The sequence below is a fragment of the Peromyscus eremicus genome, chromosome 10 (assembly GCF_949786415.1).
Source record: "Peromyscus eremicus chromosome 10, PerEre_H2_v1, whole genome shotgun sequence".
NCBI classification, from domain to species: domain Eukaryota; kingdom Metazoa; phylum Chordata; class Mammalia; order Rodentia; family Cricetidae; genus Peromyscus; species Peromyscus eremicus.
Window position 1 is genome coordinate 28,383,438 of NC_081426.1, and position 16,906 is coordinate 28,400,343.

At 40.0% G+C, this 16,906-nt stretch overlaps 1 protein-coding gene across 4 annotated transcripts in view; it reads right to left on the reverse strand.

Moving 5' to 3' along the window:
* The window catches only part of Poln (DNA polymerase nu), a 148,946-nt gene that overhangs the window by 114,567 nt on the left and 17,473 nt on the right, over positions 1-16,906 (reverse strand). For 3 of the 4 annotated variants that reach the window (XM_059275704.1, XM_059275703.1, XM_059275702.1), the window contains exons 3-6: positions 11,215-11,294; positions 8,471-8,965; positions 3,861-4,051; positions 1,521-1,633 (exon numbers count right to left, since the gene is read on the reverse strand). In XM_059275704.1, the coding sequence (XP_059131687.1) occupies positions 1,521-1,633; positions 3,861-4,051; positions 8,471-8,965; positions 11,215-11,294 (879 nt within the window). The remainder of the gene's footprint in view (positions 1-1,520; positions 1,634-3,860; positions 4,052-8,470; positions 8,966-11,214; positions 11,295-16,906) is intronic. The other variant, XM_059275705.1, reaches the window with a different exon arrangement.

Genomic DNA, 16,906 nt, shown 5'->3' on the forward strand with positions numbered 1-16,906 from the left:
TTTGTATCAAGTTTTACTTGATACAATTACTCTGTGGAACAATTCATTATTTTGAAGATAAGTAAAGAGAAAGAGCCAAATTTCCATCTAGCAGTGTCCAGTTCAAGTTCACTTAGGCAGATGATGAAGGGATCCTCTCTACAGAACTAGTTAATAAATGAAGAAATGGAGTGGGGTGACAGCTTAGTGGTCAAAGTGCTTGCCTTGCAAGCCTGAGAACCAGAGTTCAAATTCTCAGACCCATGTAAATGTCAGACAGGTGTGGCAGCATGCCTGTACTCTCAGAAGGCAAGAGGTGGGGTTCCCAGAGCAAGCTGGCCTCACACTCAGAAACCTAAGACCAGTAACATCTGCCAACTCTGCGTTTGACTCAGACCATAACTTAATGAATAAGGTAAAATACCAATTAAAGATAATTCCCACCATCAACTTCAGGTTTCCACATGCATGCATATATGTGTGCATGCACCCCCACACATGTGTGCCTCCATGCATATAAATATACACACATGAAAACAGAAAAAGTATAACGGATTTTGGATCTTGCCAGGTTGCAATTAAGGAACCTAGAGAATGACAATCAACAGCTTCTACCATCACACACACACACACAAAAAAAAAAACAAACAAAAGCATCACAGGACTAGTGTGGGAACTGGAATACTGTCAGGACAGCTAGTATTACAAAAAGATTACTGCTCACACTGGGGGAGGTGATGGCATTGCCTTGAGCGTAGGATTCTCACACAATTGAAATATTAAAGCTTAATCTTATGTTGTTTGAGATTTGTTACAAAATACTGAGGGGTTGGTGGCTTGAACAATGGAGAGTTTCAAAAATGAAGACAAAAATCAGTTGTATGTTGAATCTTGGTCAAGCTGTGATGAGTAATTTTGTGTGTGTTAGAAATTATAATAATTTTTCTCAACATTTTATTAAGAATATTTTAAAACACAGATAACTTGGAAAATGTTTACAGTTAAAACTCAAGGACTCAACAGTGAATGCTTTTGTCATGTTTAGTTTTTTCCTACTCTCTCTCTTTCTTTTGGTTTTTCAAAACAGAGTTTCTCTTTGTAGCCCTGGCTGTCCTGGAACTTGCTCTGTAGACCAAGCTGGCCTCGAACTCAGAGACCTGCTGGCCTTTGCTTACTGAATGCTGGGGTTAAAGGCATACACCACCACACCTAGCTATTCCCTACTCTCTTAAAGGTAATAAATGCCCTGCCTTGTTTGATGCTATCTTACTATAGCTTAATTTTTACTGTCTGTATCCATTGGTGGTAATAATAAAGCCCAATGTGACTGTGCTTCATGGGTCATTCTTTCCTACTTATGTCACCAAAGGAGTATAAACTGGCACAAAAGCAAGTATAAACCAAACACATCAGGGGAAGTGACTTTTCCTGCTCATGGCAGGTGAAGAAACAGCATCTGTGAGACCAGGCGCCCTGGAGCAGGTGACATGGTGGCCTGACCACCTTTCTAAATCTTAGGGACAATGAGAATGGTGGCTTACCATGCTTCCAAGTATCATCTTCATCAAAGAATTGAAGTACTGTTCTCACAAAGTCCTTGGCATTAAAACAAACAACAGGGCATTTACATCTAAGTGTCCAAAACAGCATGTTCCTAGACAAGGGAAAATTCACCAATTTAGATAGTAATTCAAATCTTGGGAAAATGTTGTAATATTAAATAACTAGCTATCCTTACACAACACACACACGTCAATTAACTATAGAATCCTGCGAAGTGGGCATTACTTCATATATACAGTTCATACACTGTGAAGCTTGGACTCAAGGCTTATCTCTGAGCAGAGCTTCTACTCCTGAAGCTCTTATGCAGAGTACACACACTCGACCTGGCCCAAGCCCCTCCAATCATTCTACCTCTCAGTATGCCAGGTCTTTCCTTCTGCCATTTCACTGTGCTACTTCTACTCATACTATTGGATATGGCATATGCTCCTTCTTGTCTACTCTTCTCTTCCCAGAACTTGTGCAACCTGCTCAAGGGCTGTTCTGGACCAGCAGCCTATCCATACACCTTTCACAGAAGGGCCCACTTGTGCTGAACTGTAGCATGTTTCCATCACCTCCTGAGCTTCTGCATATGGGGTAACAGTTAACACTTATCAGATGTGTGCAGATACCAGGCTAACATTTCACAAGGTTACTGCACTAAAACTTAATCACAGTGCTACAAGGCAGGAACTCCATCCAGTATGTGGATGAAGGGACTTGGGTTCAGAGATGTTACATCTAATAAGTGTTAAGGTTGGGTTCTGATACTTTATCTTGCTACTGCCAGGAGATAAGCCCTAAACCACCAAACTGTAAGTTCCTCTTCATGGCAGAAATGCAATAATACATTAAAAGAGCTCTTTGATGGGATGAGGAAGGAAGAAACTAGGAGCCCAGTGAGCATTTACACTGTGATGTGTAATTGGGTTTGGCTTGTCTGGCTCCATTGACAGCACTGTATAGTGTTCTGAAAGTTATGTGGTCTGGCTTTGTTTGTTAGAACAGGAGGCCAAGATGGTAGGGAGGTCAAAGTGCCAACAGCATTGGGTCTTGGCTTAGATAGACTGGTAAGGGAAGGGAAGGAAGAAGTGAAGAATGATAGAAAATGGGGTGTGGGGACCTCCCTGACACATGCTAAAATACAGATCCAGGGTAAAGAGATCTAATAGCTACACTGCCTTCTCCTAGGGAGACATTTAGGCTTGATGAAGTCTATCATGATAAGACAAACAACAAAAGGATTTCTTATGGGCTGGGAGATGGCTCAGTGGAAAAAGCACTTGCCACACAAGCATGAAGATTGGAGTTCAGATCTGTTTTAGTTTGCTGTGATCAAACACCATAACCAAAAGCAACTTGGGAAGAAAAGGGTTTACTTAATCTTACAAGTTATAGCCCATCATCAAGGAAAGTCAAGGTAGGAACCTGGAGGCAGAAACTGAAGCAGAGACCCTAGAAGAATGACTGCTTGCTGGCGTGCACCCAGGCTCATGTTCAGATACCTTTCTTACATAGCCCAGACATACCCTCCCAGAGATGGCACCATCCATAGTGGGATGTCCCCTCCTATATCAATTAGCAATTAAGAAAATGCCTCATAGACATGGTATGAGTCCAATATGATCAATGCAATTCTTCAGTAAAGGTTTCCTCTTCCCAGATAACCAGGTTTATGTCAAGTTGACAGCTGAAGCTAACTATGAAAGATCCCCAGAACCCATGTAAATGCTTTGTGGCCTGCCTGTAATCCCAGCACTTGGGAGGCAGTGAATGATGATGACAGGCATTATAGAGAAATGTGAAGATAGAGATTGTATACAGTGCTGGGCTAGAATACTGTTTTATCCAGATGTTCAGAAAAGGCCTAAATGATAAAATAACACATGAGTAAAGATGTGATAAGGTGAAAAAAGTCTAGTTGATGAAGAAAAGCTCTTCACAGAAAGCTTTAATAAATGTAAAGAAAATTAAAAAGCCAGAAAAGTCACTATCATATTAGGCACAATTAAATAAAGTCTATTTGGTGCACAATTGCAAAAGTCCAAACGGCATGCCACTGGCTTGGTCAGAGGCCTCTCACAGCATCACAGCATGATGGAGAGACAGAAAGGAACCAGCCAAGGATAGAAGAGGCTGAGCACATGGTGGCCTCACCTCATAACAGTCCATTAGTGTGAAAATTCACTCTTGAAAGACCAGCACTAACCCATTCAAGAGGGAGGAGCCCCCATGACCTACTCACCACCTACTGAGTCCCTTCTCTTAAGGGATATCACCTCAAAGCAGCTACCCTCAGGATCAAGCCTATATTCATCTTACAGATTTCTTACCTGACAAATAGACTATGTGCCTCTTTCTTTAGGCCCCACGAAGGGAAGTGCTCGGTATGTATGTAGATACAGTGATCTGTGGATGTGGAGTCCTCTCCCAGAGCACTACCTCGGGCTGGGGAAATCAGAGGGCTGATGTCCAAATGGTTTTTTAGTAACACTACAATTCCTTTAACAGAACAAGTTAAAGTCTGTGAAGACAAAGTAATACAAAGTTACAAAATTAAACAGATATATTGCTTTATGAGAGCAAGCTATAAGACAAAGGAGTAACATCTACAATGAAACTTTAAAAAAAAATGCCATTTAAGAAATCTGTGCATGTACATGTAAGTTCAGGGACAGACATACCATAGCACACATGTGGAGTTTAGAAGACAAACTTGGGTGTTGGTCTCCATTTTTCACCTTGTTTGAGACAAGGTCTCTCGCTGTTTGCCACTGTGTATGCCAGCCCCTGAGCTTCAAGTGATTCTCTTGTATTTGCCTCCCATCTTTCCATAGGAGCCCTGGGATTCTGGCATCCAGCTTTATATAGGTTCTGGGGATCTACACACAGGTCTTCATGCTTGAACAGCAAGAACTTTGTCTAATGAGTCATCTCTCCATCCCCCAACTGATTTTTCTTTTTAGACAGGGTCATCTATGTAGCCCGAGCTGGCCTAGAACTCGTGCTCCTCCTGCCTTAGCCTCCTGAGTGTTGGGATTACAGGCATGCACTATCACACCTAGAGCTCAACTAATATTTTCTACTCAACAAGTTACCTTTCAAAAACAGAAATCAAAGTGTTTGGGGGCCCTGATCCCTGGTCTAGATATTAAATACTTCTTCCTTTCAGAGAAGGGAGTGGTACAGTAGCCTTGATCAGGGCTCTGTGGAGGCCCAGAAGGGAAAGCTATTTCTCTGGCCTGAGTGAAGACCTAACATTCCAAGCTAACCAAAACAAAAGGGTCAATGCAATTGGGCCAGTAAATCAATCCCCTGGTGAGGGACCATCTCTCAGGAAGGCAGGTTCACCTTAAGCTATGCTAAATACACAGGAGGAATAATTATCCTTTTAATGAGATAATGTACTTTTCTTTCCCAGAATTCCCTCCTCCTAGCACACAGAGCCACAGCCATGCAGCTTTATAAATCTGCCTGCTTTTCTTTTCTTTTTAAATGTTTTCACTAATTCTTTGAGAATTTCATACATGCATACCTTATATTTTGACCATACTCACCCCACTGATTCCCCTAACTCCCCCTGGACCCACTTCCATTTCCCACTCTGTCCTGTCCTATTTTTTATTTATTTTTTTTATTTTTTATTTATTTATTTTTTTTGGTTTTCCGAGACAGGGTTTCTCTGTGTAGTTTTGCGCTTTTCCTGGAACTCGCTTTGGAGACCAGGCTGGCCTCGAACTCACAGAGATCCGCCTGCCTCTGCCTCCCAAGTGCTGGGACTAAAGGCGTGCGCCACCACCGCCCGGCTATTTTTTATTTTTATAACACACTGAGTCTAATTTGTGTTGCCCATATACTCATGGGTATGGACCATCCACTAGAGCATGGTCGACCTATCAGGGACCATGTCTTTAAAGAAGATTGACTTTCCTTCCCTCAGTAGCCACCAGCTATCAGTAGTTTCTCAGCTAGGGGTGGAAGCTTGGGAACTCCTCCCCATCCATGCTGGAATTGTTGGCTGCTTGATCCTGTGGGGGTCTTTTGCTGGCAACCACAGCTGTTATAGTTCAGCAGTGCTATAATCCAGTCATGTCCAGTCCACTCTGACCTGTAACTCTTAACCATCTTTCTATTCCCTATTCCACAATGGTCTCTGAGCCTTGGGGGGATTTGATATGATATAGATGTACCATCTGTGTTGAGAATTCCACAGACACTTATTTGTTGACCTCTAACCAGTTGTGTGTTTTTACATTAGCCACTATCCACTGCTCAAAGAAACTTCTCTGATGAGGTCTGAGAGCTGCAACAGTCTATACTATAGGTATAGAGATACAAACTAGAGGGCCGGTCCTCTTTTCTGGACTACTTAGAAAAGCATAACTTTGCCTTTCCTTTTCTTTTTTTCTTTTTCCTTTTCTTTTTTTGTTTGTTTGTTTGTTTTTGTTTTTTGAGACAGGGTTTCTCTGTGTAACAGCCCTGGCTGTCTTGGAACTTGGAACTTGCTTTGTAGACCAGATTGGCCTAGAACTCATAGAGATCTGCCTGCCTCTGTCTCCTGAATGCTGGGATTAAAGGTGTACGCTGCCAACACCTGGAACTTTTCCCTTTCTTTTTGTCTCTGTTCTAAGCCTGCTTTCCTCATCATTTTGGGATTCCTTACCATTTTTCTAAAGTCCCTCTCCACCATGTGGCAGCTTACCCACTATGCAAATGAGCTCCATGCTAGCCTAACTCAAATGCCACTGCTTTCTCCTTTCTTCCTCTTCTCTATATCCACCCTCTAGGCAGTTGCCAAGATTTCAGTTTTCTTTCTTTTGCGTCTTTCTTTTAAACTAAATTGTCCTTGAGATTAAAAAAAAAAAAAAAAAAAAAAAGGCTTCCCCACCAAAACAAAACATAAAGAAAGATTCAACACAATTTGTATCAAACCCCCAGCTGGATGGTTGCAAAAATTGATGACATAATGAAATAATGATAAAATTTATATGGAAGTACAAAGGAACCCTGATAGCCAAAATAAACTTGAAAAGGATTAACTCAACTGGAAGATGGAGGAGTCGCACTTTCTGATTTCTAAAGTTATTACAAATCTCAGTAACCAAGACAGTATGGTTTCTGGTATAAAACAGACACAAAGATTAAAGAAAAGAATCAAACATATGGAAATCAACCTGAGAGACTGGGGTGAAGTAGCATATACTTATAACCCTAACCTTCAGAAAGCTGAAGCAAGAGGATGGTCGTGAGTTTGAGTTCAAGGCCAGCCTGGGGTATATAGTAAAACTTTGTCTCAAACAAAACAGGTATAAAGCAAGGAGGTGGAAACAGAAACCAACCCTTAGATCTACAGCGACCTGATTTTCAAAGAAAGTGCTATGATGGTTAACTTGATTGTCAGCTTGACTGGATTTAGAGCTACCATGGAAACATACCTCTTTACTGTGTCTATAAGGATGCTTTTAGAAAGGCCTAACTGAGCAGGGAAGACCTACCCTGAATGTGGGTGACATCATCTGATGCCTGGGGTCCTGGGATGAATACAGTAAAAAGGAGAGTCCGATAAGACAAGCATTCATCTATCTCTGCTTCCTGTGAATGCAATATGACCAACTATCTCAAGTTGCCGCCACCATGTCTTCTCTGCCATGATGTACTATACTCTCAAATTTTGAGCAAAACAAACCCTTCCTCCCAGTTATTTTTGTCAGGTATTTTCTCACAGTAACAAGAAAAGCAATTAATAAAAGCACTAAGAAAAGTAAACAAGAAAGAGTATTTTCAACAAATAGAGCTAGGATGACTGAATAACTGCCTGCAAAGGGTGAATTTCTGCCCTTATCTCAGAGCCTGTAAAAAGGTTAACTAGAATGGATCGCAGATTTAGATGTAAGAGCCAAAACTACAAAACACTTAAGAATAAAACGGGGGCAAATCTGCTTGAACTAGGGAAGACAAAGCAGAGAGAGAGAGAATTGCATGCACATGAATGTGGGGGTTTATGTGGAAGTCGGAGCAGAATGCCCAATGTCTTTTTCAATTGCTCTTTATGTTATTGCTTTGAGACAGGGTCCTCACTGAACTGAGAGATCAGTCTTTTAGCTAGGCTAGATGGCTAGCAGGCACACAGGCTCCCCCTGTCTCTGTCTCCCAATGCTGAAGTTACATACATGCAAAGTTGTGCCCTGCTTTCTCTGTGACTGCTGAGGATTTGAACTCTGTTCCACATGCTGGCAGAGCAAGTGCTCTTACCCACTGAGCCATTTCCCCAAGTCCCAAACATTCTAAATATGATAACAAAAGCACACGTTTTTGAGGTTCTTTAGACTTAAGGTTTTTTTTTTTTTTCTTTTGATAAGATACTCTCAAGAAATCTGAATGAAAATCCACAGATTGGGAAAACTGCAAATCACACATCTTCTAAGAGACTTGAATCATATAAAAAACCATATAAAGAACTCTTACATATCCAAAATAGAAAAAAACCATAAACTGGTTTAAAAATAGGCAAAAAACTTGAATTTCACCAAAGAAGATACATGAAGAGCAATAAGTGCATAAAAAAAAATGCTCAGGGTCATCACTGTTGAGCAAACGCACTTCAGAAGTACAACAGAATGCCAGTGCACCCACAAGGGTGGCTAGAACAGAAAGACAGATAATTTCCAGCAGGTAGAGAATCTGACACCTCATGCTTTACCGGTGGAAGGTGGAGTGGAGCAGTTTATCAGTTGCCTAGAATTGACAGGAACTTTACATTGTCAGAATCATTTACCAAAGTGAGGACAGGAAGACTTAAAATCTTATTTCTAGCTCTCCTATTGAAATCAGAAAGAGGATTTGTTTTGAAATGAGGTCTCACTGTGTTTCCCAGGCTGATCCCAAATTCCAGCAGTCTCTCAAGTGCTAATGCTACAGGCATGTGACACTACTGTTTACTAACCTGGTTGGCTCTGAGCTGTGTGGAACCATCCTTATACATCAGTGTCACAACCAGGGCTTCTGCCTGCTTGAGCACATCCATTAGCTGGACTTTTGCCAAATCATCCAAATATCTGACATCACAAAGCTCTTTTCCAAACACTCTTGTGTCCTCAGAGTTTAGCCAGGTTTCAGCCCCATCGCTATCTTCTTCCAGTGCTATGTGTTTACTTGCTTTTTCTGGAGAATTACTACATGTAATACATTTTCTTTTAAGATTCAAGCTTTCCTCATCCTCTTTAGCTGTATTTTCCTTTAGGAAGTGCTTTTTCATATGCTCCATTTTCTGTAAGACTGGAGCTTCCTGGTCACTCTGTGAAATTAAATAACTGGGAAGAGCCAATGAGCTGCTCTGTATTTGACCAACAGAGAGCTGACTTGTAAGCTTAGTAATGGAGGACTGAAGAGAGAACTCCATGGATCCTCTTGGTGTCTGGGTTATTAATGACTTAGGATTCTGGGGAAAAAAGGAAAAATATTTCATCACAACATGTATTCACAAGACATGTCTATAAACCAAGTGCATTTCTGATACAGCTTATCAGAGATAATGTGAGGACACAAGTTTTACATTATTTATGACCTTTCTCTTTTCTTTTCCTGTGGTATTTGCTGAACAAATGTTCTACCACTCACTGAGCCACCCCCAGCCCTAGAACCACATTTTCCTACAAAGCTAGACAGAGTCTTTCTAGACTGAACAGCTGGATCATGGGGCTAGAGCAGGTAAGAGCTCAGAATGTTTCCTCTAGCCTCTGTGCTGGAAGTCATTCATCTCAGAAGATAATGAATGAGAACGAGGCCCGTAATTTACAACTCTAAGTAGAAGCCAGTCATAAAGAAAATGAAATCATAAAAACTACTTGATAATGTTAATTGATCTATTAAATTAACAAAAATACAGTTCAGCAATCCTGGTCCTCATTCCAGCAATGTGTAATCTACACTGACAGATCCATCCACTAAAAGGAGAAAAGCATCTCCACTCATTTCATTGGATTTGTTTACAATGGTACTTTGTGTTTTAATGTTCATTTCCAAATTTATAATTTATCTCTTGCTTTGGAAAAGTGTACATTAATATTATTTTAAAAGAAGATGTCTTAATACTTGGTCATATACCACAGAAAATTTAACATTTATAGTCATATTTTTACTGCAGAGAAATAGTTTATGGTTCCAAGAACAGACTTTTAGTCATAAAATTATATTAATTAAAAATTCTGTGGAGGAGTATTCAAGAAAAGGAATTCAATAAGATTTCAGACTATTGAATATTTTGCTCATGTGTTTTTTAAAGGGTGACAGTGGATATCAAATTACCAGAGTGTACTTTGAATCACAGTGGATGTGTTTTAAATTTCGTGACAGTTTTTAAAATGTCAATATTAACAATATACTAGAATCATGTTCTTTGCAACATTAGAAACTTATGGTGAATGTTTTAAATTTCAACTTTAAAATATTTCACGAAGTACAAGACTTTTAAAAATCCTAGGGCCAAATAATCAGCTAGTAATATCAGAGATAGGTCCTGATATTATCTCTACTTTACTACAGGGAGTTTAATTTTTAATTAGGTTGAGGGTTGGCGAGATGACTCACTTGCCACCAAGCCTAGAGAGCTGAGATAGATCCCTGGGACACACATGATGGAAAATGATCCAACTTCTGCAAGATGTCCTCTAACCTCCACATGTGCTCCACGGCATGTGCATCTCCCTCAACAAAAATAAATAAATAAATAAATATGCAATAAAACTTTAAAATAGCTTTTGCTAGATATAGTACTGTATGCCTTTAATGCCAGCACCTGGAATTAAAGCAGAGACAGGTAGATCTCCGTGAGTTTGGGTAAGTCCAGTCTATATAGTGAGTTTCAGGCCAGCCAGGGCTATATAGTAAGACCTCAAAAAAATAAATAAATAAATAAAATAACATAAAAAATAGGATCCCAGCAGCGGTGGCACATGCCTTTAATCCCAGCACTTGGGAGGCAAAGGCAGATGAATCTCCATGAGTTCAAGACCAGCTTGGTCTACATAGCAAGTTCTAGGACAGCCAGAGCTGAACAGAGAAACCCTGTCTTAAAAAAAATAGCAAAAATTCAAAAAACAAACAAACAAAAATTAGGATAGAATCTGAAAAAGCAGTTTGCTCCAGAGTCCATTCTCTCCACCATGAGGTGAACTCCACCACTGTTTCCTAACAAGGCTTTCAGTGACATGACCTCTTCTTTTAGAAATGGATGTACAACCAAAACTGGTTAGCTCACAAACGTTTCAAGATCTTTTAAAAATTCTCAGTATCCTTCCCTTACTCTCTAAAGCTGGGACCTTCAGTTTGGCCTACTCCTAATGATCCATTACATTTGAACTCAGACACAATTTTCACATTTCAGAAAGATACCTATCCAGGAATGAAACTGCAACAGCACAAAGCTTGGTTGACTATCCCTCCTCTTGGTCTCAGGGAGCATGAAACTAACTGTTATCACAGGCAGCACTTACTGCACACATGGAGCAGATGTGTGGGATGTTTCATCCTCCTTACCACATGTCCAAATTAAACCATGTGCTATGCAGAATAAGAACTTTTTTAAAGCATTGTATCTGTAGTTTTTAGCATATACCATGATACTTATTATGTATTTGTTAACAAACGAAGATTATCTATTTAGAATTACTCATACTTGCAAACAATTACCTTTGTTTCTAGTGATTGAGTCCTCTCATGTTCAGCTAATACTGAATAATGAACACTGGATTTTTTGGTCACCTTTGAAGCTAAAAAAAATTAAACATTGAAAAATAAATTAAAGAACTAAGCATGCTGGTACATGACTGTAATCCCAACACTTGGGGAGTAAAGGCAGGTGAATCTCTGTGGTTTCAAAGCCTGTCTAGTCTACACAATCAGATCTAGAACAGCCAGGGCTGTCTCAAATAAAACAAAACAAAAAACTTACAGAATTAGCTAACCTTTGAAAATGATTCACTATACTATTTAGCCACTATCAACACAATCAAAAGGCATAAGACTATTACAGTAATTGTTTACATAAAGTGTCTTCAAATTAACAGAAGTCAGATCTATATAATTATGAAATACTTATTTGTGATTATTTGGAATTTGCATCTGTTTTTTGTTTGTTTGTTTGTTTTTGGTTTTTTTGAGGCAGGGCTTCTCTATGTAGCCTTGTCTGTCCTGGAACTAGCTCTGTAGACCTCGAACTCACAGAGATTTGTCTGCTTCTGCCTCCTAAGTGCTGGGATCAAAGGTGTGCACACTTGGAATATTTTGAAAACCCAAAGTTAACATTTTGGAGACATCTTATAAGTACTAAGGGTTTGAGGAAATTGTTAAACTGAATAATACTGCAATAGAATAATCAGGAGCTCAGGAAAACATCACTGATACAAATGCCTAATTTAGGTTTTATTTTTAATAACCCTGGGCTGGAGAGCTGTGTAAATGTTTGTAAAATGCTTGCTGATCAAGAATGAGGACCTCAGTTTGATCTCCAGAACTCATGTAAAAAGCCAGGTATGGTGCAAGCTTATAATTCCAGTGCTGGTTGATGTGGAGATAGGATCCCTGGGTCTCATTAGCTATCTAGCCTAGCCTAAGTTGGGTCTCAGGTCCCAGTGAGAGACCCTATCTCAAAAAAAAAAAAGACAAATAACTAACTGTAGTGGACTAACTCCTGAGATCATATTACCTCCACATGCACACACTTGTGCACACACACACACACACACACACACACACACACACACACACAAACTAGCTAACTTGAGCTGTATGTAAGGGACAGAACTAAGACTCAATCCCAAGCAGTGTGACTGAGACATCTGTGCTCACAGCCACTTTGACAGGTATTTCTGAAGACGTGGGCCCACTTGCTTATGTGCTCTTCCAAAGCTCCCAGAGCACTCATGGAAAATGGAGCTGATAGAGGCACTGAAAATGGAAAAGGTGAACCCATGCTTGGACCCTGTATTGATTTGGTTCAGATAAATCACTGCATAGTTAGGCATGGTAACATGTATCTTTGGTCCAGTTGCTTGGGAGGCTAAGGTAGAAAGATCACTTGAGGAAGACCAACCTTGGCCACACAGTGAGATAATTTCTCTAAGAGAAAAAACTATTATTCTACCTTTCAGAGCACGGGGAGTTCAGTGTTGCCAACCTGCCACCAAGTGACTGCTCATAAAAGATGATGCCAGTAACCAAGTCTTCTGGTTACTAAATTCAAAGCAACTATGTGTTAGCACTGGGACAGCATGGAACAAAGGCTGATATGTGTTAATTGGCCAAGTCATTCTAATAACATGGCTGTTGGTTGCAGCCTGTGGTGGATGCTCATAGGTGGGAGATACTCTTAAGACTATACCATAGACCTAGCCATATGCCTTGCCTCAAAAACTCCTGGTGCCAAGTCTTCTGACCTTTCTTATTCCAGATTGGTCAACCTTTGTCTATAGGTCTAAAGTTTTCTAACCTTGGTTTCCCCATCCATACAACATGGATGGCCAAGTAAATCATCCCAAGTTTTATCCCTTGGATTTATCTTCAACATGTCTTTCAGGGTGCCTGAGCTGGAATATAGTGCATATGCAGTCCATTTTTTGTGTTTTTGAATATTGAGACAACACATTATAAGCCACGCCATAACGTCTAAAACCAGGCAGCCAGTTGTGCCTACTGGCCTGCTTGTACCCAAATGAAATAAACCACTTCCAGCATACAATAGATTGCTGCTGACCCTCTTGATGCTCTGACAGAACTTGACAATGTTTGGTGGTTTGGGACTCAAGGTTAGTTGAGTAGTCTCAAGCTCCATTTCCACCAGGAGCTAGTAGCATAGCAGGGGCATTTTTAGTTTAATTTTAATCTTTTAAAATAGTTATGATTCTCTGATGGTGATGGCATATATAGCCTTGTTTCATGTTCTTACAGTTTGTATTATGATTCTCTTGTAGAGACCCTGAAAACTGCACATCTATTTTTCCCCACCTCTAATACCAGGTCTGTTGGGCTGGCAACGCATACGACACTTATTTCACTGCCTAGACTTCATTGGAACCCCATCTACTTTAGGCCCTACACGAAGCACGTGACTTTTGTATCATTCACTGTATGGGATAGAACACATTCACAAATGTGGGATATATGCCTTTATTCTTTGCAAATTTTCTATCAGGTTCTGTGCCTTTTTCTTAGTGGTGAGAGGAGTAAAATGCTATAATTTGTCCTTTACTTACAAGGGGATACCCTACTGCATCCTCTAAGGCTTCTGAATTACTTAGGGTTTATCTCCCACCCATTGAACAGCAAGGCCTCTAATTAACAACACTTCTTTTTTTTTTCCTTTCCTTCTTTTTTGTTTTTTGTTTGTTTCTTTGTGTAGCCTTGGCTGTCCTCGAACTCACTCTGTAAACCAGTCTAGCCACGAACTCACAAAGACACGCCTGCCTCTGCCTCTCAAGTGCTGGGATTAAAGGTGTGCATCACCCGCCTAGCTGTCACATGAAGGTTTATGCTGTGCTTCCTAAGTGAATGTGAACTTCTTGACTTTCCTTCTGCTTGCAATACTGGAGCTGACCCTGCAAACACTTGGCACAATGCTAAACTTAGTCAGCAGAGGGTGCTGGAGGAACACTGCCAGGGGATGGACACCTTTCCTTTTTCAGAACTCTACTCCAGCTTTGGCAGGGATGAAGCTGCTCCCTGTCTGCTACTCAGATCTTTTAGATCTCTTTATATGCCTTGGTAGCTTAAACCCATCTAGTCAATAAAGTTTTAAATATTCCCTGTTCAAATTACTATATGATTTCTGCCCTGAGTGAACAGAAATACTCTCTTAATAAGCCAAGTTCTACCAGACTAGTTTAACAAAAAGACAAGGAAGGGGAAAGAGACCCCAGAAAGAATAATAATGAACTTATAAGAGTACATATACACTCTAAAACTTTCAGATAAAATATGTGAATATGTAAAAAATTTTAAGAAAAAAGTAGGGTAATAGACATTGGGTTTAGTTTTAAATGTCCCTAAAGTATTACAAAATAAACAAGTATGCTATGTTTTTCTAATACAGATGCCCCATGGCATTGCTGTCAAGCAAAAGGACAGTAGGGCCTGGATCTTCAGCCATCCAGGTGGCCTGGACATGGATTAGCTATATGGAAAGGGCTTCTGGGTTCTCTGTATATCTAGATCGCAAAAACTCCAGAACCATACATAGCTGGGTGGTGATGGCACATGCCATTAATCCCAGCACTCGGGAGGCAGAGGCAAGTGGATCTCTGTGAATTTGAGGTCAGCCTGGTCTACAGAGTGAGTTCCACACAGCCAAGGCTACATTGAGAAACCTTGTTTCAAAAAATAAAAAAACAAAAATAAACACCTCCAGAACCACCCTTTTGGTACCATTTGGTTTTTGCCCTTTATTCAAATTGTACTTTGATAATTCACTCATCTTCCATCTCAACCTACTCTGATTCTCCTCCCTCTTCCCAAAGTCTTCCTTCCATAAAAAAATTCTATTATGAACACAAGATTAAACATAAAAATGTTTTGTCTGAGTTTGACTTCTTTAACTTAATATGATTTCCAGTTCTATCATTTTCCCTGCAAATGGCAGTTTCATTCTGGCTGAGTAAGACTATTGTGTATATATACATTTTCTTTACTCATTTGTTGATGGGTGTTCCTTCAACCTTAAGTTCTGTTGGCATAGAAGTTTTGATTTCCAAGGGGGCAGTGCTCCGACAAGGAGAAACAACAACAATTTCACTGACCTGAAAGCTCAAGACATCCCACTGGCCACTTTGGATTTCTGATGCCCTTAAACCAACAGGCTAAGAAAGGAATAACAGTATTAGGAGGGATGGTTGATCCAGACTACCAAGAGGAATTTGGATTGCTTCTCCACAATGGAGGTAAGAAAAATTATATCTGGATGCAGGAGATCCTTTATGGCATCTCTTGGTGCCACCATGTCCTGTGATTAAAGTCAATGGAAAACTACAACAGCCTAATCCAGAGAGTGCAACAAAGGGCACAGACCTGTCAGGAATGAAGGTGTGGGTCACTCCTCTAGGAGAAGAGCCAAGACCTACTGAGGTGCTTACTGAGGGTGGAAGAAATACTAAGTGGGTAGTAGAGAAAGGTCGTTATAAATACCAGCTAAGGCCATATAAGCAACTGCAGAAATGAGGATTATAATTGTCATGTTTCTGTCATATTTTGTTAAAATGTGTTTGTACAGATATTTGTGCTTTCTTTCCTCAGTTTATCATGTGCTGTGACAGAAATTAAGAGAATATAAGAGGTTATATTTAAGTTCAAGAAATTTCCTCAAGTGATATTGCTGCCCATTCTAAAATTAATAATTTGTTTGTAGTTGTACGAGGGATAGTTATAGTTATATCACATTAGGCATAATTATGACCTGGTTAAATATATAATGTGTTTGCAATTGTACATTGGATAGTTATATCATGTTAGGTGTAATTATGATAAATATGATGGTTATTGTTTTCATCTGGAAATTAAGCATGACATGAGGAGATGTAATTGTGCCAAGGTGAAAAAAGGTGGACTTCTTGGTTGTCAGCTTGACTACATCTGGAACTGACTAAAACCCAAGCATCTGCATACAATTGTGAAGTTAAATTAAATTAAATTTTTTTAAATTCAATTATTAAATTAAACTGAATTTTAAATTTTTAATTTTTTAAATTAAATCATTTGAAGTAGAAAGATCCACTTTTTTTTTTTCCAAAACAGGGTCTCTCTGTGTAGCTTTGCGCCTTTCCTGGGACTCACTTGGTAGTCCAGGCTGGCCTCGAACTCACAGAGATCCTCCTGGCTCTGCCTCCCGAGTACTGGGATTAAAGGCGTGCGCCACCACCGCCCGGCGGAAAGATCCACTTTTAAACTGGATCTTTTGTGGCGGGGACATATATCTTTAGTCATCTTTTGAGATGGAAAAAATCCACCTTTAATCTGGCCCCACCTTCTATTACACCTAAATAAAATACATGGAGGAAAGCAGCTCTTTTTGGCCCGTTTGTTCTTGTTCTTGCTTGCAAGCCTATTCCTTCACTGACAGTGGAGCCTACTTCTTTGGGATTTCAGCATATACTGAAGACCAGCTGAGATGCCCAGCTTTGTAGACTGAACAACTACCTGATTCTTGGAGCTTACATTGGCAGACAGCCATTGTTGGACTAGCTGGGCCATAGCCTGTAAGCCATTCCAATAAATCCCTTCTCTATCCGTGTGTGTGTGTGTGTGTGTGTGTGTGTGTGTGTGTGTGTGTGTGTAGACTTAATATATATATATTCATTCTATTACTTCTGTTCCTCTAGAGAACCCTGACTAATAC